Genomic DNA, 26,912 nt, shown 5'->3' with positions numbered 1-26,912 from the left:
TGATGGATTTCTGACTCACAGCTAAATTAAACATATTTCAAGTCATCACCAAACAGACTGCCCTCCTACTTTAATCACACCAGAATGATTTATTCTTATCAAATTCACCTTCAACAGAGAAGTCTCCATGGAGAGGGTACTTCCTATTGAACTATGATTTATATACTACAGCATTGTAAGAGTAATGTGCAACCTTGTTTAACTCCTTAGAAACTGTGGATAGATGGATTTAGAAAGATAAGCCAGACCCTCAATGGTTGTAAACAGACATGGCTCCTTTGACTTCAATGAAGCTACACTGGTTTGCAATACCTGAGAACCTGACTCAGATTTAAATCTATTTAAAAGGAACTGGGTATGTTTAGTTTGGAAACGAGGCGATTAAGGAGGGAGTATGATAACCGTCTTCGGATACTTCAAAGGCTGCCACAAAAAAGATGGATAAAGTTTCTCTCTTTTGCCAGGACAAGAAGCAATGGGTTCAAACTACAGCACAGCAGATTTAGTTTAAATCTCAAGGGAAAACTTCCTAACTGTAAGAACAGTAAGACGATGGAACAAGACTGCCTTGGGAGGTTGTGGAAGCTCCTTCACTGGAGGCTTTCAAAAGGAGGCTGGATTAGCCATCTGTCATAGATGATTTAGACACAACAAATTTTGCATCTTGGCAGGGGGTTAGCCTAGATGACCTGTGCAGTCCCTTCTAACTCTATCATTGTGTGTGTTATTGTGGAATTATATACACTTCTAAGGAAGGGTAAATAGGAGAACACAGGGTGACTAGACAAACTCACTCAGCTTGCAACATCTCCAAAGAAACCATCCCCAGAAAGGTATGCATATGCCAATTCAAACCGGTTTCTCCAGGGACTAAGAGAGAAATGTTTTTTGCAAAAATAGCCTGGTTTTCGAATAGCTCATGGGCTTCTTCCTGACCCAGTAAATAGACAGGGCCCATGGTCTAGACGAACACAATCTTTAGGATAGAGTTGGAAGGACTGAACCTGCCAGAAGCCATGTTAGGGCTAGGGTTAATTCTGGTAAACTTATTGGCATGGATATGGTTATTTTATTGTTTCTAATGTTTTCTCTTTAATGCTTTTTACCCTAAAAATAAAGTAGGCTTGCCTAGGAAGTGCTGAGTGGTAAGTTAACACAGTGACTTTAGACAGTCACTGTGTTATCACTGGGGAGAAAGCAAGGAAGCATCCTTGGGCAACCTGTCTGGGCTGGGAAACACACTGAAGGCAGGGAACCATGCAGTCTGGAAATACTCCTGTCAGAAGGTAGAGACCTTCTATCAGAAAGGCAACGGCTGGGGAGCTGGAAGCTGAGAACGGATGCCCTTGCTGAACCACTGAGGGGAAACACAGGTGCAGTTGCCCTGAGCTGTGACAGCAGAGACCTGGGGTCTTACTCAATTTTTGTTCAGTAGGGCATGACTAAACACTCTAGTACAGGAGAGAGGCCAGCTGTCCACATCACATGCTCACCCAGTATATTAGAAGACTTTCAGCATAAATCTAGCACTATGCTAGCAAATAGGGGGGTTTGAGCCTAAATGCCCTCAGCTCCCACTGCATGTTGGAGGAAATCAGCTGGCTCTGAAGACTGATAAATTCACTTCTAAACTGCAAGTTCAAATCCAACCTAAATTAATAGTGCCTTTAAAAGCTTTAGCCATCTGACAACTATTTACTGGCCTACATGAAATGAACTGATGGTCTCGGCCCAGTTGCTAGTGGACAGGCTATAACATCACAAAAACCAGCAGCATTATATCTGGCACTACCTGGAACCGTTACCAGTTATTTCAGTAGAGATAAAAAACGACTGAACCCTAGAGGGTGATCCCTCCAGAAGAAGAGAACATTGTGGAGAATATTTCAGTGTCACTGCTAAGTTTTGAGGAAGGTCATTCTGGGCACAAGCTCCAATATCCACAAACTAAAACAAAAAAACAAGTTGTTCAAGCACTGCCACCTTATTACAATAGCGTCCAGGGACCCCAATCAATATTAGAGCCCCATCATGCTAGGTGCTGTACAAAACAGTAAGATACACACTCTGCCCTGAACTGTTTATATTCTAAATCAAAGAAACAAAGGTTGGGAAGAATTTTATCCACATTTTACAGAGCGGAACGGAAGCACAGAGGGTAAGTAACTTATCCGAGGTCACAGAGGAAATTCATGACAGAGCCTGAAACTGAACCTCAGTCTTCTGAGTCCCAGTCCAATGCCTTAACCACAAAGACCATGAAAAATATAATGAACCTTTAAATACATGTAAAATAAATACAAGAAATTTGTCTATTTAGGGCTGATTAATCTATCAGCACTTTATTTTTTGTAATCCAATGTAGACATTAAAACGGGACAATTTCTGATTCAGAAAACCAAATAGTAAAGCTTGAAAAATAATTTAAACCAACTGTTTACACCTATGTGCCAGTCCCAAGCTCATAGTTTGCTGCTTCTTCCCTCGTATAGCGACATATACTCCTCCATGAAATTCTTCTCAGAGGATGAAATTAAGTTGTCAAGATCATACTGAATGTCAAATGTAGGTTTCTTTTCAAAAATTACAAGAGCAAGAAATACAGCAAAGTGTGCAGTGAGTCCCCATATCCTAAGTGATGTTTTACGCTCAGGGTCATCATATACAAAACTGTGCAGCCAACTTGCAACACCATTCGCTCTTTTATAAGGCACGGTCATGTACTTTAATGGATCGATAAAGTACTCCAGCGGCACCAAAAACACACCACTCACTTCATCTGGATTAGGTCTGGCCTGGAATGTGTCCTCTATAAATCCTACCACTGGTGTTACCAACGAACCCACCTGAAAGGAAGAAAAAACATCAACTTGTTTGAAATACTTAAAAAGAAAGTCCTGTATTTTTCAAACGTTTTAGAAATAATCTACCTACAGTATCAGAGGGGTAGCCGTGTTAGTCTGGATCTGTAAGAGCAGCAAAGAGTCCTGTGGCACCTTATAGATTAACAGACGTATTGGAGCATGAGCTTTCATGGGTGAATACCCACTTCATCAGATGCATGTAGTGGAAATTTCCAGGGGCAGGTATATATATGCAAGCAAGAAGCAGGCTAGAGATAATGAGGTTAGTTCAATCAGAGAGGATGAGGCCCTGTTCTAGCAGTTGAGGTGTGAAACCAAAGGAGGAGAAACTGCTTTTGTAGTTGGCAAGCCATTCACAGTCTTTGTTTAGGTAGCCATCCTGCAGCAAAACAACTTCAAGGACCAGACTTCAAAGAGAAACTGCTGAGCTTCAGTTCATCTGCAAATTTGACACCATCAGCTCAGGATTAAACAAAGACTGTAATTCAGCAATTACCTACCTAAGCATGTATGTACTTTTTAGCATTGATATCAATGGAACTACTTAGGTGTTTCAATTTACGCAGGTGCTTATACATCTTGCTCATTTGGGACACACATCAGTGTTTATATTCTCTGCACGCTGCTACCAATACAGGGCAACAATCACACACGTGAGAGTCTGATATTCCACACAGTAGAGGTCACTGATAAACTGTAAGGCATTCACAAAGAGCTTATTCATACAGATTATAAATATGAAAACCTGACACATACCGTTACAATGAACGCCAACCATCATCACCTATAGAGTCAGCAAGGAAATGTCACTGTTCCCAACACAAGGATCACAATTTGCTCTCAGTTACTCGAATGTAAATGTGGATAGAGTATTTAAATATCAAGGTAACAGAGCAAATAAGACAAATAAAGGTGTTTGTAGACCAAGATCCATCAGGGAACTAAATATATTTTTAGTCAATTGATTACATCATTTTATATCACCCTTAAGAATTCTCAAAATAAAATTGGCTCTGAGACACTACAAAAGTAGATAGTGCTGTAACAGAGAGCATTAAAAGTTAACATTTTTGGTATACTCAAATGTATATGTATATTTCAAATTATTATAATGAATAACGATATACTGAATGATGCACTTAGCAGGACAATACTTAAGAAAAAACTGTCATAACAGCTAGATTTGTCCTTTCTATGAATTTTGGTGCTTTAAAGCTACCTTTACCTGAATACTTCAAGTTTCAAAATATTAGATACTACGTTTCCACTGTACTCCTAGGAGATACTACTTTAGGGGTGGGCAAACTTTTTGGGCCAAGGGCCACATCTGGGTGGGAAAATTGTATGCAGGGCCGGGGCCAGCGGTTGGGATGTGGGAGGGAGTGCGGGTTGTGGGTGCAGTGTGCAGGAAGGGGCTCAGGGCAAGGGACTGGGGCAGAGGAAGGTGCGGGGTGTTTGAGGGGGCTCAGGGAAGGTGGTTGGGGTGCAGGAGGGGTGTGGACTGCAGGAGGTGGCTCAGGGCAGGGGGTTGGAGTGCAGCAGTGGGCTCAAGGCAGGGGATTGGGGTGCACATGGGTGCAGGGTGCAGCAGGGAGCTCAGGGCAGGGGGTTGGGGTGCAAGGTGTACAAGGGGGCTCAGGGCAGGGAACTGGGGTGCAGGTGGGGTTCAGGCTTCCGCCTGGCGCCGCTTACCTGAAGCAGCTCCGGGGTGGCAGCAGCGCATACCAGGGCCAGGGCAGGCTCCCTGCATGCCTGTCCTGGCCCCGGCCCTGCGTCACTCCAGGAAGTGCTGCGGCCCCTGTGGGACTGGGAGTGGAGGGCTCCCCGTGTACTGCCCTTGCCGCGCCTCCAGGTACCTCCCTTGAAGCTCCCATTGGCCTTTGTTCCCCGTTCCCAGCCAATGGGAGCTGTGGGGGATGGTGCCTGGAGGCAAAGGCAATGCACGGAGCCCTCTGCCCCACCACCTGTGGGCCACAGGGACGTGGTGCTGACCGCTTCTGAGAGCGGCGCGGGGCCCATAGCAGGCAATCCCGTGGGCTGGGTAGTTTGCTCACCCCTGTACTACTTTCATTTTCTTATCTGGCAGGATAATACTAACAGTAACGAGACTAATATATAAATACAGAAACAAAAATTAGAGCATTAATACAAGAGAATTGTTATCTATAAATAAAAATATGAAAAAAACTCTTTGAAAATGTAGCACTTTATATCTTTTCTCCAATATGTGAAAATGGTTCCCATGAGAGATATAGCTAGAGCCTAGAAGCTTGAAAACTTAACACTGATTTCACCTCAAAAAACATCTCCAGAACAGAGGAAGTATACTGGCTGCATTCCTGTTACAAAGTAAAAGGTCACTCATTGCTTCAGGTCTGAAATGTCAGTGATAAGCTTATAGAAGTGAAATGCAATTTTCAGCTTGTTTCCTAATACTCAGATTTGTTTTGGGTTTTTTTGGGTACACCTTACTTTATCAATTCCAGGTACAAGCCTACAGATGACTTCCACCTGCTCTGGATAGAGTCCCACTTCTTCCTTGGCTTCCCGGAGGGCAGTGGCTATTTCATCTCTGTCTGTTGGCTCACTTTTACCTCCTGGAAAGCACACTTCCCCTGGTGATCTTCTCAACTGGAAATTAAAGGAGTATTATTAAGTATCATGAGTTTGCTGATTTCACCTTAAATCCTTGTGTCCACAAAATTACTCTAACTTATTGTAGATTCTTCTAATCAACAAGTCTGAGAACTGGAACAAGAGCTCTTCAGGTGAGAGAAGAGAAATGCAGTCAGAGCTGTGTGAGGAAGCTCTCTCAACATCTGAGCATGGTGTCTATATCTACCCAGTCTAGGTCCCTCACTTTCAGCATCACACAAAAGAAGAGGCATTTTTATAGTAACGAGTTACTTTTGTCATCACATGCTTTATATTGTATACTTTCCTTTAAAATTTATATCCACATTTCAAGGCCTTTTGCCATCTCTCCCTCATGTAAGAGATAGTTCCAAAGAGCTTGTTCAATCTCTGTCACTAAAATGGTTACTTTTGCATGGTCAAACAAAAGAATTAAATATGCAAGGTACAGAATTCATTATAAAAACCAAAATCAACAGTGGAAAAATACCTCTGAATAAGTAATGTCTCTATATTTATTTGAAGTTTCACTTTAATAATAGAGTTCTATGAACCAATCATAGCCTTTGTTAAAAAGCTCATTTACCATCTGTGTGTCCGCTCAGTTATTACAGTGTCTCGAGATTTTTAAGTAGGAACATTATTATTGCATCTTTCAAGAGATGCTGCATCTCTCAGAAGCAGAAAATGCAGCCAGGTAAATTACTCATCAAAGAGTAGAGACAGTAGACTTAGGTACAATATGTAACAATAATAGTTTTAGAAAGATACCACTGGCACAAAATGGAGAGGAAGGTAGATTTGTGTTCTCACATCTAGAAGTGAAGAAAGAGACTGGGAAAGTAATGTTAGATACAAACTTAGGAATCAAATTGATAAAAACTTTATTGCACAGGTAAACATTTTTTTAATTAAAATCTGTAGGAAACTGATCAATAGTCCCCTTTATTCTGACCCAGAAACTTGTATCAGACTTTACAGAAACATCCACATTATTGTTGTGTATCTGGAAAGTAAATAACAGTGATCATTGTTTACATGATCAATACCTGTTTATGTGTGCAAATAAAGGTGTGTACATGGATATTTTGGTTGCATACATGCGTGAAGACTAGACTCTAAAACCATGCAGTAACAATTAAGATTTGTACATAGAGACTAATACTTGGATAAGAATATGGTAAATGTGACTAAAGCTGAGTGCTTTCCTTCCTTTGCTTTTTCTTTTCACACAGCACAATCTTGCAACACACTTTCTCATTTTACTTTTGATGTTATGCAGTTGGCTTTGACCTTATGGTTCACATACCTTCATTGATCTGACAGTAAACAGCACATACAGCTTTCCATCTTTAACCATTAGAGGCATAAGAACAGATGCTTTGGCTAGTGGCAAATGGGAGAATTTGTTTCCAACATCATATTTTCTTAAACTGATCTTGGCCTTATCTTTTATACTTCTGCTAAAAAAACAAACAAAAATGCTCCATAACTAAACAGAATGGTTATCCTACTACTTAGGAATATAGGAAAGATTATAATTTAGGATTTACAAATATCAGAGCTCTCAAAAATATTATGTCCTGTTTTTCAAAATTATCAGGTAAGCATAACTAAATATTGTGCCCATAGAAGCGTGCAATTATTTTGAATCTAACCTACTGATCAACATCTCATTCCCAAAGCAACATGGACTGATTTTTTGATTCATATAAAAGCAACCAGCTCTCATTAATTGAATTAACACATTATAATAATAGGAGATATACCAATCTCCTAGAACTGGAAAAGACCATTGAGTCCAGCCCCCTGCCTTCACTAGCAGGACCAATTTTTGCCCCAGATCCCTAAGTGGCCCCCTCAAGGATTGAACTCACAACCCTGGATTAGCAGGCCAATGCTCAAACCACTGAGCTATACCTCCCCCCATTATACCAGATATATAATATTATATTATAAACAAGCTACATACACAGAGCAACATTAGCAAATATAATACTGGCATAGTGTGTTTTTATATTACAGCAATTAAAAAACCCCTTTTAGATATTAATTTAAAAGTGTATACAGTGGGAATTAACTTCCCATCCCCCCTGATAATTCTAAATTGCATATGATTGTGCACTTATATAAATAAATCTTTTTGGACTCAATTTAAGATAAGACTCCACCCAGCTCAGTGTGTTTATGGGAACAATATTGCTCAACATATTCGACACAGTTAATGAAATAACTTGCATCCGACGAAGTGGGTATTCACCCACGAAAGCTCATGCTCCAAAACGTCTGTTAGTCTATAAGGTACCACAGGATTCTTTGCTGCTTTTAATGAAATAGTAGTTACCAAAGAAAAATCTTAAAGGTGCATGACTGGAAGATGAGTCTGTTCTGCCACATCTGACAGCCCCCTTTAGAAGGCAGAATAGTTCTGTGAATAGGCTATTGGATTGGGACTTGGGGGATCTGGGTTCATTTCCCAGCTCTGCCATAGCTATCCTATGACATCTTCATCTAGACACTTAAGCTCTCTGTCTCAGGTTCCCATCTGTAAAATACTTCATTTAGAAGGCAGCATGGTTCAGTGGAAAGGATACTGGACTTGGAGCCAGGAGAATTGGATTCCATTCCCAGTTCTGCCATTGACATTGGACAAGTACTTCACATCTCTTTTTCAGTTTTGCCATATGCAAAATAGGAATAATGCCACCAGGTATATTAGTTAATAGGCCTGATCCTGACTGCCACTGAAATAAATGCCAAAACCAGGATTGGGCACATTGTACTGCACTTAATGTATACAATCTCAAGGCAACTTGACAGTCATGAAGAATGCACCTTGAATTAAGAAGAATAAATTTATGATGCTTATGTTTTATTAATTATCAGCTAGGGAGATGTCTTATAAAGCACAGTACAAAAGAAAGAAAGCCCCAATCCTGAAACTCCCACAAGGAACTTTACACACCTGAGAAGTCAATGGGATTACTTGCAAGCACAAAGTTACTCGCAAACACAATCTTGCCTCTCAGTCAATATGTAATATCAAAGGACTGCAGTGCAGTCTATTCCAAAGAACTTACTACTCTGGTACAAATATACATTACAATACTTTTATTAGTATACTATGAAGTATTTTAAATAATTTAAACTAGACTGGTCAAACTAGTCAAATACATTTTAAGTAACAAGGTTTTACTTTAGACCCTCCTCCCTTGTATTAAGAAAGGATGACACTTAAAGCTGATTGCCCAAAAAAACATTACTTAGAATTTAAAAAAAAATTCTATTTACATGCTTCACATAAATTCTGTGAATACAGAATTTACTATATTTATCTTTATGGAAAAAGTTGGTGACGCAGTACACGTTTGATATTAACCTGAAGAGAGAGAGTCCCTACACCAAGGCTCATACAATAGACGGAGTAATCAATGGGCAGACCGTGGGTCAAATTGGGACCAGCAGACATTTTTGAATGGACACACATCTTTTTATTTACTTATCATTATAGGTTTATTATTTTCTTCTCTGGAGTCTGGACCTTGACTATAACTTGATAAAGAAATTTGGACATAGACAAAAACACAACTGACTACCCCCAGTCCATGGACGGACCAGTGGCTAAGATGCTAGGAATTGGGAAAACTGGCTTCAAGTCCCTGCTCTGCCACAGACTTTTTATGTGGTCTTAGATAAGATTGAGACAACAAATCCTACATCTTGGTAGGGGATTAAGACCAGATGACCTCTGCAGTCCCTATAATTCTAAGTCACTTAGGGTATGCCTACCCTGAAGCGAGAGCTGTGATTTCCAGCTGGCATAGATGTACATAAACCAGCTTGCTAAAAGTAGTAATGTCGCCATGACAGTGCAGGTGGTGGCACAAGCTAGCTGCTCTAAGTCTTGGACAGGTTTATACTGAGGCAGCTAGTCCACTGATATTTTTAGTATATTAGCCTGCTCAAAGCTAGTGCATGTATATCTACATGAGCTGGAAATTGCACTTCTACCTGCAACATAGATGTACCCTTAGGCCAGGGTATGTCTATGCTGCAATCACACATCCGCAGCTGGCCCATGCCAGCTGACTCTGGCTCTCAGTAATCAGGCTAAGGGGCTGTTTAATGACATTTTAAACTTCCAGGCTCTGACTGGAGCCTAAGCTCTAGGACCCTGCCAGGCCCAGGAGCCCGAGTCAGCTGGCACAGACCAGCTGTGGGTTTGTCTTTGCAAAATAGACATACCCATAGTCTTTCTGTACCTCTGATCTCCAGCTGTAAAGTGGGGATAACACTTCCCGACCTTACAGGGGTGAGGATAAATACATTAAACGACTGGTGGGGGGTGGGGGGGGCGGGGGCAATACAAGGAGCTCTACCATCACAAAGGAACATGCTTGAAGTGCCCTCACTCGGCAGGGGCAGGTGTTACAAGTGCCGTAGAGAAGGGGCATGCAGGGATAACCCTCTGTGCACGTGCACCCAGAAACTGGGATCAGAGTCACTAAATCAGTTGCGCGGTTCGCATCTTGCGCTACTGGAGTTCAAGGGTGGGTGGGTGGGCGTGCGCGCGCGCGATCTTGGTAAAAATCTACTTAGGTCACCAGAAAACGGGGCACCCCGCAAACGGCCGCACCCCGACTTGCGCTGGAACGAGCGAGAGTGCGAGGTACGAGCCAGCCGCGATTTCGGTGTCAGCGAGGCAAGCCCGGGAGTCAGGCACCTGAGTCCCTTTAAAATCCTGCCCCCAAGGCCTGACCTAGGCTACAGTTAGGCTGACCCCAGTGCATCGCTGTGTCACCCCCCACCCCCCAAAATCCGGGGCCGGCGGCGCCGCGCGTGCGGGGAGGTCGCTTAACTACATCGCCGAGACAAGCTCTCCGCCGCCAGGCTCCGCGCCCCAGGGAAACATCCTCCTCGCCCCACAGCTGCCCCGCCCTCGCTACGGGCCGGCGCGGCAGCCGGCGCCCTAACGGCGGGGCCTGTTACCTTCCCCGCTCATCCTCAGCGTCTCTCAAAGCCGCCATCTTCCCTACCCAGCCCAGGGCCGGTGTAAGTCCTGAGGGAAAACAGCGCGGGGACGGGAGGAGGGACAATTCCCCACCTTTGCCGCGCAATTCGTCCGCCGTATTTGATTGGCAGCTGTTTTTCCCCAATCAGCAAGCAGAGCTGCCAAGCGCTAGCTTCTTATTGGCTAGAGTCGCGGAGCGGGGCCGGTGGGACGAGTCCATGAGCGGGAGAGGGAGGTAAATCCATTCAATCCCATGCTACACCTGCCTGTGGGCGGAGCTTGGAATGGGCCTGGGTTCAGGGTTAGCCGCTTTCCACCTGGGAGGTTCGCCCGACCAGCTACTGGGGTGGGCGAGGCTCTGTAGCTCCTAACCTGATCAGAGCCTGGGGTTGTGCCACACCGAACTCAGGGGCGAGCTTCCTCCCTCACTTTTAACCAGCCCCAGCGTCTCTGCATACATCATGTGCTCTAACCCCCTAATCATTTTTGTTGCCCTCCACTGGACTCTTTCCACAGCCTCCTTGTAATGTGGGGCCCAAAACTGGACACAGTACTCCAGATGAGGCCTCACCAATTTCGAATAATGGAGAATGAACATGTCCCTCGATCTGCTGGCAATGCCCCTATTTATAATACAGCCCAAAATGCCATTAGCCTTCTTGGCAACAAGGGCACACTGTTGACTCATATCCAGCTTCTCGTCCACTATAACCCCTAGGTCCTTTTCTGCAGAACTGCTGCCTAGCTATTCTGAAGACGGGAAGGGCGTGACCCTTACCTATGGCGAGCAGTCAGATTGGAAAAGGAGGCTCCACATGACAGAAAACAAGATTAAATCAAGGGACTTTGCATTTGAGCAAATGTCAGGAATGAGTTGCACAGGGCAGGAGTTCTTAGGTGCTCAGCAGTGATAGGCCTGAATGAAAATATAGCAGACAAAACAGTTATGCTAACCTGACTGAAATCAGGCTAGCAATAAAACTGTCTATAGGCTAATGCTAAGCTGTAAAAAAGTCCCCAACAGCAGCATCTCGGAGGGAAAGGTGGAACTCCTGGGCCTTGGCCAGTTAGAAGGACCTGGAATTAAATCCTGTAACACAGAGAGTATGGAACAAATCATGTAGCAAAGAAGCATACAAAATTATCTTGGAAATATCTACAATGTACCTATATATAGTTATTTTCACCACAAAATTCAATTAATGCTATTGATGTACGAGAGATATAGTTCCACTGAAAATTTCAATTATAGGCAAGTAAGGTGGGGAAAAGGCAGAAAAGTGTGGGGTATTGACATAGATTTGCATAAGAGTTCAGCACCCAGCACCTCCCATTGCTCCTCTGGCCAAAAAAGTATGATAATGCTATCAAACAAAAATTGCAAGAGGACCTCTAATTTCAGGTCTTATGTAATGTTGTTTATTATGCATATAGCAATACTACACATTTGTTAGAGTTGGTTCAAAAATGAAACAAAACACTTGGGGTGGGATTTCCAAGAGTGCTCAGCATTGGCCTAACTCTTCCCACGAAAGTCAGTGGTAGAACTCCCATTCAGAATGGTGACATTTTTCACCCATTTTCCTTAATTGTAAATGGCTCCATAGGGTGCAAGGCAGCCTAGAATCAGGCCCCAATGTTTTCATTTCCAATAGCCAACAACTGAAATAGTTTAGCTTGAACTTCCCTGAGAAAAGTTAAAAGCTGCTCTTTCCCGCTAATGCAGAAGAAGCCGGTTCATACCTTTCCATTTAATATAGGCGGTTCTTCTTCCACAGTATTGACTTTTTCTGTAGATGAACCATTCTAGGAGGAGATTAAGAAAATCTGACACCACATGCTTGAAAGTATTAACTTGCATTTAGCATGAATTTTGTGTTTTCTGTTACTGTGTCAAATGGCAAATTCAGCTTTAAACAGCCATCAGTCAGAGAAATAAGCTTCTAGATAGTGGGATTTGGGAAAAAAAATTAGTTTTCAACAGCCTAGACAGGCATTTGAATTGATGTATTCCTGGAGTACACATCATGGCTTTCAGTCATCTCTGTTATATGTAGGTAGTGCAACAGAGTGGGTGTGGTTTTGAACTGTATGATGCATTTGCAGGTGAGTGTGGGCGACTATATTTAATTCCTTATGGGACAACTTCTGACTCACACACAGAGGTGAGGGTTTTCATGTGGGGAAACAGGAGCATAAGACACAGAGCCTTCCCTCTACAAGTCACAGAGCTGCTCTGTGGCAACCAGTGCGACCTTAGGGTTGCAGTGGTTTCCAGTGCCCCTTTTCTCCTCACTCAGTGGGGGATTATATCTGGTAGATCCATATGGCACGTCAAGGATTTTCAAATAAACATTCTTAAAGTAAACCTCTCGATATAGTTTACAAGAACCAAACCTTCAGGAGGATAGTCAATACGCACAATCATATGTAATCCATAACCTACAACTCCTACCTCCTCAGCTTCTATTATGGTAATAGCACTTATGCAGGAGTTTAAAGCAAGTGAGTGGGAGTCAAGAGACCTGGATTCTATTCCCTGATACACTTCTTTAATATTCTCCCATGTACTCACGCTGTTCATTATATAATATGCTTCTGTTCCTTTGGGCAAGTAAGTAAATCAGTTGCTTTTCAATGTATCATAAATTAAGCTGTTGTCTTAAAACAAGACATTTGCATAAATTCAATGTTTTCTTCCTTTTCTTGAGTACCAACAACATGTAAACTAATAGGACTCAGAATTTAAATATATGGAAAGAGTCAATTTGCATGAAAGAGAAAAGAACTTACACAGTAGCTTTTTAGTCTAACAACATTGACAGTAATAGGCACAGATTTATCAGTGTTTCAATGTAGTGCTTTTTACGTTTCAGCAAATCAGCAAAGAATTTATAGCCCCATTTAAGGACACAGAGCACAACAATGTGGTGGTCTCCTATATCTTGCATGATATTTTTAGTCAAATGTTCTGTCCTACAAGAGGGTGGGGGACAACAAAAAAACCCAAACACTGTACTTCTGCATTGGAGGCCCATTACAGCGCCATTCTGCTCCTTTACAATGCTAGAGGGGTGGTAAATGGGCCTGGGCAAGGGACTGAATCAGTCTCTTGGTCTGTAAAATAAAACAGTGTTAAGGAGAACAGGTTGAAAAATTTCCAGTGGAACAATTTTCCATCGAAATGTGCTTATCTGACAAAATCAAAATGTTTCACAGTAACAATTGCAGTATAAATGTATTCAAAATTTTTGATGGGAAACAAGAAAAATATTTTGTTTCAATAAGGTCAAAATGTTTCATTTTGATGTTATCATTTAAACTTGCATGTTTACAATGTAACATTCAGAGCAATAGTCAAAATTAAATGCTTTGATCTTATCAACATGAAACTTTTTTAGAAGGTCATTCTGATGTTTCCAAAACTAAATGTTTCAGCATTTTTGTTCCATGGTAATTTTGACTTTTTGTTTGATTTGGGCCAAAAGGAAGTTTCAAAATGTCAGAATTCCCTATGGAATGGAAAGTCCGAGTTTTGACTAACTTTAGTGTTAAATACTGCAGTGAAGAAACCTTTTGCAGTACTAGCTAAAAAGAGTTACAATTACTAGCATTGAATAGCCACTTACATGCCTGACAGAATGCAAGTAAAGCAGCTGATTAATGTGGATTCAACATGTACCAATGGAAATAGACAAGTGACCAGTGAGGAAAGCTCAACTGTTAAAAGAGGAATGCATTTAACTGAATAACTTAAAATTGCATTCATTGCCTGAGGGTAGCAGAGATTTCTATGTTATCTTAACTTCCACATCTTCTAGTGTGTGACAGATATGACAGGAGAATTAATTGACTAAATTACTTCGGAACATTGGATTGAATATTTTTCTTATAAGCCTTTACATTAACTCTGAACACTAAAGGTTTTTCATGGGTATTGATTCCAGCCCAGCTACCCATTTCTCTATTTTCATTATGCAAGTGGTGTCACTATTCTGCAAAGGGTAGTGCCTCTCAGGAATTACGAGATGCTGTGGGTGAATGCAATGACTTTGTGGGCTGAATTATGTTGAGAAAGATGTGCTGGTTGTTCCTGACTTCCTCATATTAGCTGAGAGAAGTTCAGAGGCAAGAAGCTTGAGAGGTCAGTGACTATTCCCTCTCTCAACTCTTTCATTTACCTTTGTTTCCTTTATTAATTATTATCAGGGTAGATCCCCCAACAAGATTAGGGCTCCATTGTGCTAGGTGCTGTACAAACACATTCTAAGAGCCACTGCTCTAAAGATCGAAATGGGTGGCCTGGAGAAAGTGTGGAAGAAAGGACAGATTATTACTTTCATTTTACAGATGTGGAACTGAGGCCCAAAGAGATTAAGTAATTTACCTAAGGTCACACACTTCCTGTGTGTCTCTGAGCTCAGATCTCCTGAGTCTCTATCCAGTGCCTTAACCATCCTTCCTCTCAATTTGTGACACTTCATCATCCCTCTTATGCACTTTCTGCCCCAGCCTACCCTCCCTCCTTCCCATATACATGCTCTCTTTTAGAAAAACATAAAGGCCATCTGAACATTACTTAATTATTATTATTATTACACTGGTAAGCATGCAGCTAACACTCACATTGCACTCTAGTAATGCAGCACGGTGAATCAGCATTATAGTCTGATCCATAGGTGCAAGGGGGTGCAGCAGCACCCCCGGGTTTTATGCAGGGCTCTGCTTCCAGCCCCGTGCCCGGGGTCTGAGCTGCTGGCCCTGCACCCAGGGTCAGCATGCCTGGTCCCATGCCTGGGTCCCATGCCTGGGGCTCTGCATCCACCCCAAGCTGTGGCCCCAGCCTCAGCCCCCTTACCCTTGTCTGCATCCCCCCCTCCCGGAGCCACGGCTCTGTTCCCAGCCCGAGCTCTAGGGGGTGGCCAGGGGCACAGAAAGGGCTAAAGGGGGGAACAGCACCCCACTATAAAAAGTGTCCTAGCGCCACTAGTCTGATCACTGTTAAAAGCAAGTTTGAGTTTCAACAAGTGGCACTAACCAAAATCAAACAAATCATAGCTCTGTTGGAACTCACCCCAGCCAATAGAACATTTTGCTCAAAGGCAGCAAAAGGCGTTTCAAAGAGCGTATGACATTTCTTTGCTGAAATAATTTCCTAAACCTCCCCTTCCCTTCATAGAAACAGCAATACATTCAGTGGAAGGAAAAGCAATGTTGATTCTAATCTTACTTTACTAGTAGCTGGCTCAGTCCTGCCGTAGACCAAAGCACTGTATTTAATTAAGGAGCTCAGCATCTTCACCTTCTATTAAATTCACTCTTCCACAAGCGTTCCAGTGGAAGTTGACAACACTGAGCCCTTCTCAGGAGGTGTGCAGTACCCTGTGGGATTGGACCCTTAGAAACATGTGCAGCATGTAGAAACTATATGCTGCACATCAGTAAACAGTTTTGGTATGTTTATGCAGCAGAGGTAGATTTCTGATACCTATTTGACAAAAGCAGCAATATCAAAGGGTTAATGTCCTTACAAATATTAAAAATGCAGCATTACTCTGTTACCTCATTTCTTTTTCTTTGTCTGCGTCAGTGAAACAATGGGTTAATTCTCTCCATTGAAGCAGCAGGAGTGGATTTACATGGTATGGCCCTTGACAAGCAACCTCACCTGCAGATTATTAATAATCTCTCGATAAGCACTAGAGGAGTTTTTAAAATAAACTTTATTTAACCGTATTTAACTGGACATAAAATATGTGTAGTAAGCCATTAATCACAGGCACATGATTTTGCATTAGCATGCCGTTCTGGTCACCTCATTTCAAAAAAAGATATATTAACATTGGAAAAGGTACAGAGAAGGGCAACAACAATGAATAGGGGTATGAAACAGCTTCTAAAGGAGTAAAGATTTAAATGACTGGGGCTGTTCAATTTGGAAAAGAGACGACTAAGGGGAGGTGGGGGATCTGATTGAGGTCTACAAAATCATGAATGGTGTGGAGAAAGTGAGTGTTCTTTACCCCTTCACACACTGTGACAATTTGGACCCCCATTCTGGGATGCCACCTGATGTACTGGGATGTCACTGAGCCGCTCCTGCTCCACCAACCTGAGTTCCCACTCGCTGTTTTGCTGAATTAGGCTCTCCAGCCTCTTGTAGCAAACACACACATGGGTAGAGCCACACCCCGCTGCAGCCACAGACTGAACTCAGCTCTGTGTGAGAGGACTCCCCCAGCACTCATGTGCACACTCCTTTTGGGAGATAAACACAAAATAATACTGTCTTGCGCTGCATAGAAAAATCTGCACAGCTCAAGCTCATAAAAAACCACCCTCTTCCTCAGTGTGAAGAGAGATGTGCACAACTTCTTGCCCCCCCAGTTAGAAATTACATAAACTGGGTTTAAAAATAAACAAAATAAGTTTATTAACTACAAAAGGTAGATTTTAAGTGGGTTAAGGGATAACAAACAGAACAATGCAGATTACCTTAGTAAATAAACAAAACCTGCATATTTAGCTTAACACACTTGATAGGTAGGATACAAATTAGCAAATTTTCATCCTGAGTGATAAACAGGCTGGCAGATTGTTAAGGCACAAGCTGTCTTGGCTTTCCCAGGTTTTCTTACACAGGCTAAAAATCCTTCCAGCCTGGGACCATCACTGCTCACAGTTCAGTCTTTGTTCCACAGGTTTTTTCAGGTGAGTTGTTGTAGGGAGTAAGGCCCCCTCATGTTGTCATTGTCCCTCTTTTATATCTTCCCCCCATTTGCTGGAAAGCTTTTTTGCTGTGACCTAGGTCAAACAGTTCCCATTGTGTAGAGCTATCTGGCCTGGGTCAAACAGTTCCCATTGTGTAGAGCTATCTCTGAGAGGTTTCCACTGCACACAGTTCCTGGGGTGATCCTTATGCTTGTGTGTATCCTTATGCTTGTGTGTATTTCTTCAATAAGCCAGTAACATTGTTTGGTCTCATCCAATGTAGCACATTTGAAATACAGAGACCTGGTCAACATTCCCAGCTTTAGATACAAAAATCATACATCCATACAAATTGGATAAACACATTCAGTAAATCATAACCTTTCCAATGATACCTTACATGAGCCATCTTGCATAAAGTATATCTCATTCATATCATAACCATATTTCCATGAAAATATATAGGGTGTAACACAGGAACCAGGGGTCACCCAATGAAATTAATAGGCAGCAGGTTTAAAACAAACAAAAGGAAGTACTTCTTTACACAATGCACAGTCAACCTGTGGAACTCATTGGCGGGGATGTTTTGAAGGCCAAAAGTATAACTGGATTCAAAAAAGAATTAGATACATTCATGGAAAATAGGTTCATCAATGGCTATTAGCCAGGATGGGCAGGGATGCAACCCCATGCTCTGAGTCTGGTTGTCCCTAAGTCTCTGACTGCCAGAAGCTGGGACTGGACAACTGGAGATCTATCAGTTGAAATTGCCTTGTTCTGCTCACTCCCTTTAAAGCATATGGCATTGGTCACTGTCAGAAGACAGGATACTCAGCTAGATGGGCCATTGGCCTGACTCAGTATGGCTGTTCTTATATTTTCCCTTCCTTCAAGCTCAGCAGGAAAAACAGTAATTAATGTATTGGCAGCTAGCATTCTATCATGTTTTATAGCAATTTCCCAAACCCTTTAAATCTTTGCGTAATTGCCACAGACATGCATAGAAATTCCCACTTCACATTGGGCCAAATCCTGGTTGAAGTCAATGACAAAACTTCCATTGGATCAGATTTTGGCCAAAAGTCTCCAGCGTTGGCTAAATGCATTTTTTCTGAACCATGGGGAACGTCAGAAGCCATATCACATATATTAGCACATGTAGGTCTTCCAGCCCCTTCTTACATTTTGTGCTATTGCTTCACAGGCACAGGAGATTTTTAAAGCGGAAAGCAAAATATTATGAGAAATGGACATTTAGAGTACAGTTGTAAACTATAGGCTTGGCACATGAATGGAGTTTACATGCAATTTAAAGTGTGCATGTTAAATTTGCCATTAAGAGTTAGAATTCTCTTTAAATTGTTCAGTGGACAGTTGTGCCTTCCTTTAATAAAGGCCCAACATAAAATGGAACAGATCTTCAGCTGGTGGAAATGGGTTTAACTCTACTAAAGTCACATTTAACAGAAGTCATTGGGGTTAGGGTTATGCCAGTGTTGCCAACTCACGATTTTGTCACAAGTCTCATGATAATTACTGTCTTCCTTAAAGCCTTAGCTCCTGGAGTCAGGAAGATATATGATGATTTCAGCCTTCATTCTTAAACAAAAGGTAAGTTTCTAAGCCTTGTGGCTGTGGAGAAAGCTTCAAAATGTGACTCCAGTGCATGCTAAATGCTCAAAAAGCACAAGACAAATAAAAAGAACACCAAATCTATTATTTTTACATAATCTCATGATTTGTGGTGAGCCTAACTCATAATTTTTGAACATTTCAGGTTGGTTTACACCAATTGAAGACCTGGCCCAAAAAATCTGCTATGTAACAAAGTTATTGAAATTTACTTTTGGAAAAGCCTGCTTAATATTCTGTAGTTTGTTTTTCTTCTGTGGATATCAGTGCCATTTGCAGAAGCAATAGGAATACACAGCTAACCACCCAAGGTGGACAAGTACAGAGCAGCATATGTTCCTAATATTGCATAGTCTGCGTATTCAAAAACAAAGCAGGTGACTACCGTAGCGGAAGACAAAGTTTCAGTGGTATGTTTGTTCTCAGCAGCTTGCTGTGATTCGAACTCTTTTCCCTCCAGGTTGGCATGTGTAACACTCTCCTACAAACTGTGAAACATCCTTTTGTTTTCACTAAATAGGCACAGGAACCAAACATTTGGTGGCTGAATAACTGTCAGCTTGGAACTGGCAGAGCTAGAGTGCTCAGCACATTGTGTGTAAACAGATTAACACCTGCAAACTCTTTACATAGGATTGTTTTTAGTCTACTTTTTGGCAGTTGGAGAGCTGAGTGTTTATGAGGAAGGAAAAGTAGACCTTAGGGAACTGGAATAGGATATTGCTCGCAAAACAAGCAGCAGCCACAGAATGAAGTAATCAATTAGCAGGTTTTATTTTACGTTGTCTGCAAATGGACCTTACTTCCTCTAAGGCTAGAGCTATACCACAAGGTGTTAAGTATTTTTCTTCGAAATCAACACTCTGATGTGAAATAGAACCACTAGAGTACCCCATTTAGCATCTTATTCTGTGCAAGTACCTACATTCAAACCAACAGGACTGTTGGTGCAGTAGAGTACTACTCGACATGTGAAAGAGTGGCACCTTTTAGTTTCTATATTTTATTAGCGGTTGCTTTCTTAGTAGATGAAGATATGGTCTGGGATGAAACAAAACTGGCTTCACCTTAAGTTTAAATTTGCTGTATCCAAATCTTAGACGAGACCGTGAAAGTGTCTAGCCTGTCTGATATGAGCTGTACATATGGGGCCTGAGCATTAATGGGAGCAAATTTGCATAGCTCTGTTGGAGCTACACTGATTTCTACCTGCTGAAAATGTGACCCATGATTTTGCTATACTAACCCTGTACATGCGTGTGAACTGGGATATTTCTTTCAGCATGAGCTGTTGGCTGGTGAGGGTGAAGGCATACATACTTTCTATGCATGTCCTGTTCCTTTTTTACCCTATGCACTTGCAGGTGAGGGAACAAGAGCAATGGAACAGCGGTGATATTACTCAGCATTGAGGACTGCTGGACCTTTCTGGCACTCATGAACAGGCTGTGCTCACATATGCAAAGGAATCAAAGAATCTTGAGCACTGTGCTGCACACTATGCAAAGACTTCTATGTGGGTATGTCTACACTACAAGAATAGTTCGATTCTACCTAACTCGAATTTGTGGAATCGACCTTACAAAGTCGAATTTGTGTATCCACACTAAGGACACTAATTCGACTTTGTGAGTCCACACTAACAGGGCAAGCATCGACATTGGAAGCGGTGCACTGTGGGCAGCTATCCCACAGTTCCCGCAGTCCCCGCTGCCCATTGGAATGCTGGGTAGAGCCCCCAAAGCCTGCTGGGGGAAAAAATGTGTCGAGGGTGGTTTTGGGTAACTGTCATCATTCAACCGTCACTCCCGCCCTCCCTCCCTGAAAGCGCCGGCGGGAAATCTGTTCGTGCACTTTTCTGGTCAGTGACAGCGCGGATGCCACAGCACTGCGAGCATGGAGCCCGCTGCAATCATCGCTGCACTTATGGCCGTTGTCAACTCCTCGCACCTTATCGTCCACCTCTTCCACAGTCAGCTGCTGAGAAATCGGGCGAGGAGGCTCCGGCAGCACGGTGAGGACATGAAGTCTCAGAGTGGCACAGACCTCTCAGAAAGCACGGCATCCCGCGCTGTGGAGATCATGGTGGCAATGGGTCATGTTCATGCTGTGGAACAGCGATTCTGGGCCTGGGAAACAAGCACGGACTGGTGGGACCGCATAGTGCTGCAGGTCTGGGATGAATCACAGTGGCTGCGAAACTTCAGGATGCGTAAGGGCACTTTCCTTGAACTGTGTGACTTGCTGGCCCCTGCCCTGAAGCGCAAGGACACCAGGATGCGAGCAGCCCTGACTGTGCAGAAGCGAGTGGCCATAGCCCTCTGGAAACTTGCAACGCCAGTCAGTAGCGAACCACTTTGGCGTGGGCAAATCTACCGTGGGGGTTGCTGTGATGCAAGTAACCCACGCAATCGTTGAGCTACTGCTCTCAAAGGTAGTGACCCTGGGAAACGTCCAGGTCGTCAGAGATGGCTTCGCCGCGATGGGATTCCCAAACTGCGGTGGGGCTATAGATGGAACTCACATCCCTATCCTGGGACCGGACCACCAGGCCAGCCAGTATATTAACCGAAAGGGCTACTTTTCAATGGTGCTGCAAGCACTGGTGGACCATAGGGGACGTTTTACCAACATCAACGTTGGGTGGCTGGGCAAGGTTCATGACGCGCGTGTTTTCAGGAACTCTGGTTTGTTTAGATGCCTGCAGGAAGATAGTTTCTTCCCGGACCACAAAATAACTGTTGGGGATGTGCAGATGCCTATAGTGATCCTTGGGGACCCAGCCTACCCGCTAATGCCCTGTTTCATGAAGCCCTATACAGGCGCCTTGGACAGTGACAAGGAACTCTTCAACTACCGGATGAGCAAGTGCTGAATGGTGGTGGAGTGTGCTTTCGGATGTCTCAAGGGGAGATGGCGAAGCTTACTGACTCGCTCGGATCTCAGCGAAACCAATATCCCCATTGTTATTGCAGCTTGCTGTGTGCTCCACAATCTCTGTGAGAGCAAGGGGGAGACCTTTATGGCGGGATGGGAGGTTGAGGCAAATCGCCTGGCTGCTGATTATGCTCAGCCAGACACCCGTGCGATTAGAAGAGCCCAGCGGGAAGCGCTGTGCATCCGGGAGGCTTTGAAAGCTAGGTTCCTCAGCGAGCAGCGTGACCTGTGACTGTTCAGTTTCTTTACAGAGAAGCTGAACCTGCCCCTGTTTCTTTACCCAGTTACTGTTGACTATCCTCTGCAGTTACATACCCCGTTCACCCCGTTTCCCCCCTTCCAACACACGTGTAAAAATAAAATACATGTTCCACTGTAACTTTACAAAGGTTTCTTTATTGATGACTTTGCGTTACAGGGTTGAAACTGGGACACGGACTGTGCTGGGTAGGGTGTGCAGTGATGTAAAGACCGCCTGTAAACTCGAGGAATGACAGGCTCCTGCTCCCAGAGCGGTCTGCAGTGCCGGACTGGATGTTTCAATGGAGCCTGCCATCCCTCCTTTTTTGGGACTCTGTGTGCGGGGGCTATGTGACCTTGTTGCGGAGGAGGACGGTTACAGATTCCCTTGCTGCGTGGCTCTGTGGTCCAGGACAAGGACCGCTGCATAAGATCTGTAACCGCCCTCCCCCGCTACAAAGTCACGTACCCCGCCACCCACACAGAACATGGAAACCACCTCCCATACCGACCAGGGTGCCTACTGACTGGGTGTGTGTGACCTGCTGTTGATCCTGCCCCCATGTCTGTACCCTGCTAATGGTAGCTGTCCTATGCAATTAACAAACCCCTCCCCCCCCTTCACACAAAGTCTTCTGCAAAGAAACATGACAGAAAAAGGAATTAACAGCAAACTATTTTTAATACTCAACTACACAGTTGGGGGATGAAACTGGGATTTGGGATTGGGTGAGCCAGGAAGGGAAGCAATTCTCAAACTTTAGGGAATGAGAGCTGTTTGGTACATGAGCGCTCTGCTGGGGTGGAGTGACAGTTTTCACGGCCCCTAGTGCCCCTCCTTCTTGTTATTTTGGGTGAGGGGTGGACAGGACTTTGTGGTGGGGGAGGGCGGTTGCAGATACAGTTCAGGGGGGCTCTGTCCTCCTGCCTGCGGTCCTGCAGAACATCCACAAGGCGCTGGAGCGTGTCCGTTTGCTCCCTCATTAGTCCAAGCAGCGTTTGAATCGCCTGCTTGTCTTCCTCATGCCACCTCTCCTCCCGTTCGCTGTGTGAGCGCTGGTACAGAGAAAGGGTCTCCCTCCACTGGCTCTGCTGGGCCGCCTCGGCTCGGGAGCAGCCCATAAGTTCAGCGAACATCTCGTCCCGTGTCTTTTTCTTTCGCCACCTAATCTGCGCCAGCCTCTGTGAGGGGGATGTTGGGGTAGGTCTGGGGCAGGTCTGGAGACAGTCGAAGCTGTGTGATGGGAAAAAGGGAGTGAATTCCTTGCAAAGATACATTTTTGTGAACAATGAACACAGTCTAGTCTGTCTCTGTGAACAAGACCATGCACAGCACCTATCTCATGCGCACTCTTGCTGCAGGCAATCCGGAAAGCATAAACTCTGCCCCTGTTCCACCCCCTCGCAGTCTCCCCCGCCCCTTGGAATTCGGGGGCTTTTCCTGTGTGGCTGGTCAGAACATCCAAGCTTGGACTGCTGTCCAGAGGGTCAACAGAGTGGTGCACTGTGGGATAGCTCCCGGAGCTACTAAGGTCGATTTCCGTCCACACATAGCCTAATTCGACATAGCCATGTTGAATTTAGTGCTACTCCCCTCGTCGGGGAGGAGTACAGAATTCGAACTAAAGAGCCCTCTAGGTCGAACTAATTAGCTTCCTGGTGTGGACGGGTGCACGGTTAAGTCGAATTAACACTGCTAAATTCGACATAAACTCCTAGTGTAGACCAGGCCTGTGTTAATGTCTGCAGTGCATAAGTCACATGTTTGACTAAAAAGAACAGAAAAATATACAGAGTGAAATCCTGGCTCCTTTGAAGGCAATGATGAAACTCCCATTAACTTCAGTGGGGCCAAGATTTTATGCACAAAGTTTAAGATCTTTATGGTAGTTTAAAATTTTGTCTGAGCAAATTCTCTGTAGCTTGTGCAGTTTTCTTGTGGTGCCATTGGTCCAAAGAGTGGCATTTCTGCTGAATGCACTTAAATCTTTAAAATTTACTTTTGCAATTATAATGCTGGGTTCAACTAGCTGGGGTCAACTGGAGTCAAATGGAACCATCAAGTTAAAATGTAGCCTTGTTGTAAATGGGTGTGATACAATTGACTGTAATGAACTGCAATAGAGTTGATTCTGCTTAAATCAGGGTTGAATTTTGGCCATATTCATTAACAAGAATGTTGTTATATTGCTGCAGTTAGAACATTATTTTCAGGTAAAAGTTCCGAAGTCCTGACACTAGATGCATGACTACATATAATACCGTGATTACTGCTTATGCAGACCAGCTATAGCCTTATGTTACATTTATTTAAGCAATAAACTATACTCATTCTAATTCAGAATATTGATGTACATGCAACCCATTTGTTCTCTGGTCAACTACAGGTTTTGTGCACATAGTACATAATGGCAGTCCTGGAAATGTTATGCAGTGAGAGTCAGCAGACAGTTGTATTCAAAGCTACTTCAGCGGCTTTTAATCAGCTATTTTGCATACACATTTGTAGGACATAATCATAATATCCTTGGCCTCTTTTTTTGAGATGTGGGGATTTTTGCAAGCCTTTAGAGCCAAGCTGTGATGAACAAAATACAGCCATTCACATGAATAGCTTTTAAAAAAAATCCCCTCTGCTATATAAACATCCTGTCTGCTACCTGATGATAAAATTCAAAGCATTGTTAAATGTACTAGAAGAAGAGCTCTGTGTAAGCTCGAAAGCTTTTTCACCAACAGAAGTTGGTCCAATAAAACCACCTTGGTCTGTCTAATATCCTGGGGCCAACACAGCTACAACTACACTCTAAAGTAAAAGACACAGAAACAGAACCCCAAGGAGCATGTCAGTTTAAGTACTAGATCACCATAGCGACCTGCTGCATATACCTTACAGACCCATAAAAGCCTTTGCAGGATGGCTAATGCTAAATAATACAGGAACCCATTACCATAAAGCAATCTACTAAATCACCACTGCACAGACCCATTAAAGATTTAAAATCACAAGCTTATGACTTTAGGAATCAGTTGCTTAATTTGGATTCACTTCATCTGCTTCTAATTTATTGAAGCTGGTTTCTTAAAAAATAAAGAACTGGTGCATATTTAATAGAGTTATAGTGAGATCTGCAATGTTGTATGTATACAAATCAAGAGGAATTGAAAACGTATTTTAAAGTCTTCAACACGGTATACTATTTATCATAAGTGGTACAAAACCTTGTTTCTTTAAGATAGTTATGCTTTTAAAACTGATTTCTCCTCTTTCAGTAAGCACATGAAACAAATTATCTGAATAGCAAATCTTTCTACAGTTTGATCATTTATTCTTTCCACTAAAACAAGATAAAATCCAACTATGGCAAATAGTTTATTATTACCCTCAGGCCACAAGCCATCACCCTACTCCAAACTATATTGTCTGAGAATAACTCTGCACTATTGATACAGTTTGTCTTGGTTTGTTTTCATCTGGAAATCAGCCTGTGCACTACCTTTAACAGGTCTATTCTGCCATCCTCCCTGCAACAGGCATTGCTTCCCTCTACTAGTACATTGACATCACAATCCCATGTTATTAATTAATCAGATTAATAATAAAATGAAATAGGCATTGGCTCTGCTGCAACCAACCAGCATAATGAACACAGCTAAAGAAGGAGATATAAAAAGGAAGTATGTGAATTACATTAAAAGCAATTGATGGGATAGCAGGGTCACTATTGCTTTACCACTGCGAGCACAAATCAGATATTTGTTTGTGCAGGTGGCGGCAGGATACTGTTAAACTGACAGATTCAGAGGCATTGCTTGCCACTTGGACACACAAACTTGCATGCATATTCATGGTGTTTGTGCACATCAGCTTGTTACACTATTTGTACACGCATGCGTGTGTGTGTTAAATTCCACTCCTTTTTGAAATTTAGGCTCTAAATTGCAATTTAGAATCATTACTGGGACTAATTAAACTGGAGTTTTTACCATTATTAGACAAATAAGATTGAAGTTACTGAAACATTTAAATGCTGTGTCACCGGATTCCATGACACCTTATTATTTAAACAGAGCTGTAAAAATTACAGTAATGCAACTCTACATTTAATGATCATTCACTATCAAATGGTATTTGCATATACCATTATCTGATTATTTAAGTGTTCCAAACTATAATATTATCTAAGCTTTGTTTAGACTATTTAAAGAAAAATAAATCCTCCCTAAAATGAATTAATGGCACTTCACATGCAACATGTTACAAAATGTTGATATTAGAACTGGGCAAGCTTATTTACAAATATCTATTTGTTTGACTAATTTAGCTTTTTTTGTTGGTGGGGAGGGGTGGAAAGAGAGAAGGGTAAAACTATTTTCCTGAATTACTTTGTTTTTCCTCAGTCCTTCATCACATCATTGCTGATGCCACTTGGGAAGATGTGGAAAGAAAAAACAACACCCTAATAATTGGATTAATGGACCAGGCCACAACTTTCATTGAAATGCAGTCAGTTAAACTGCACCTGGAAGCTCGGAGATCCTGCATTATTAAATAGTTATAACACTTTGTAATAGACCACCCTTGCTAGGCAGCCTCTGGTCTGTATCCCCAAATGTACTGAGAATAATGTTCCACCTTTATTAGAAGACCACTTCTGTTATGTAAATTATTTTTGTAGGTCCCTGGTGTGGTTACTTAGGACAGGTTTGACTGTATATTACTCACACATTTAGAGATTATGCATTGCACACTGCATGTCTGTGTTCATTTTAGGCATTGTACTGTTCTGGATCTGATCTGAATTGGACCAGGTCCTAAAGTCCTTGTTTAATCCTGTTTCAGGCAAAACTCCCACTGATTTTAATTATTTCTGAGCTTT

General features: G+C 42.7%; 1 protein-coding gene and 1 long non-coding RNA gene across 4 annotated transcripts; one reads left to right on the top strand and one right to left on the bottom strand.

The window, feature by feature from the left end:
• Positions 1 to 2,307: 2,307 nt before the first annotated feature.
• Positions 2,308 to 10,593, bottom strand: NUDT7 (nudix hydrolase 7). 3 transcript variants are annotated; one of them, XM_039503901.1, is made up of 4 exons: positions 10,488 to 10,593; positions 6,808 to 6,961; positions 5,337 to 5,495; positions 2,308 to 2,846 (listed from the first exon to the last, which is right to left on the bottom strand). In XM_039503901.1, the coding sequence occupies exons 1-4, from the start codon at positions 10,523 to 10,525 to the stop codon at positions 2,463 to 2,465; spliced, it is 735 nt and encodes a 244-aa protein (XP_039359835.1). In that variant the 5' UTR covers positions 10,526 to 10,593; the 3' UTR covers positions 2,308 to 2,462. The 3 variants fall into 3 exon arrangements, with proteins under 3 accessions (XP_039359835.1, XP_039359836.1, XP_039359834.1); XM_039503902.1 differs by having other exon boundaries at positions 6,808 to 6,958; positions 10,488 to 10,592; XM_039503900.1 differs by lacking the exon at positions 10,488 to 10,593 and adding an exon at positions 10,358 to 10,377.
• Positions 10,103 to 26,679, top strand: LOC120384823. The gene is made up of 2 exons (XR_005589127.1): positions 10,103 to 10,167; positions 26,434 to 26,679. It is a non-coding gene; the product is annotated as an uncharacterized LOC120384823 (long non-coding RNA).
• Positions 26,680 to 26,912: the final 233 nt, after the last annotated feature.

The sequence above is a fragment of the Mauremys reevesii genome, linkage group 16 (genome assembly GCF_016161935.1).
Source record: "Mauremys reevesii isolate NIE-2019 linkage group 16, ASM1616193v1, whole genome shotgun sequence".
Classification (NCBI taxonomy): Eukaryota; Metazoa; Chordata; order Testudines; family Geoemydidae; genus Mauremys; species Mauremys reevesii.
The sequence above is the reverse complement of the archived record's forward strand: the minus strand, read 5'-3'. Positions and strand labels throughout refer to the sequence as shown.

Coding starts and splice junctions, on each gene's coding strand:
- NUDT7 (XM_039503901.1), bottom strand. CDS start 10,525: ATGGCGGCTTTGAGAGACGCTGAGGATGAGCGGGGAAG. Junction 6,962..10,487: donor GCTGAGGATGAGCGGGGAAG/GTAACAGGCCCC, acceptor TTGTTTTTTTAG/CAGAAGTATAAAAGATAAGG. Junction 2,847..5,336: donor TTGTACCTGGAATTGATAAA/GTAAGGTGTACC, acceptor TCTTCCTTTCAG/GTGGGTTCGTTGGTAACACC.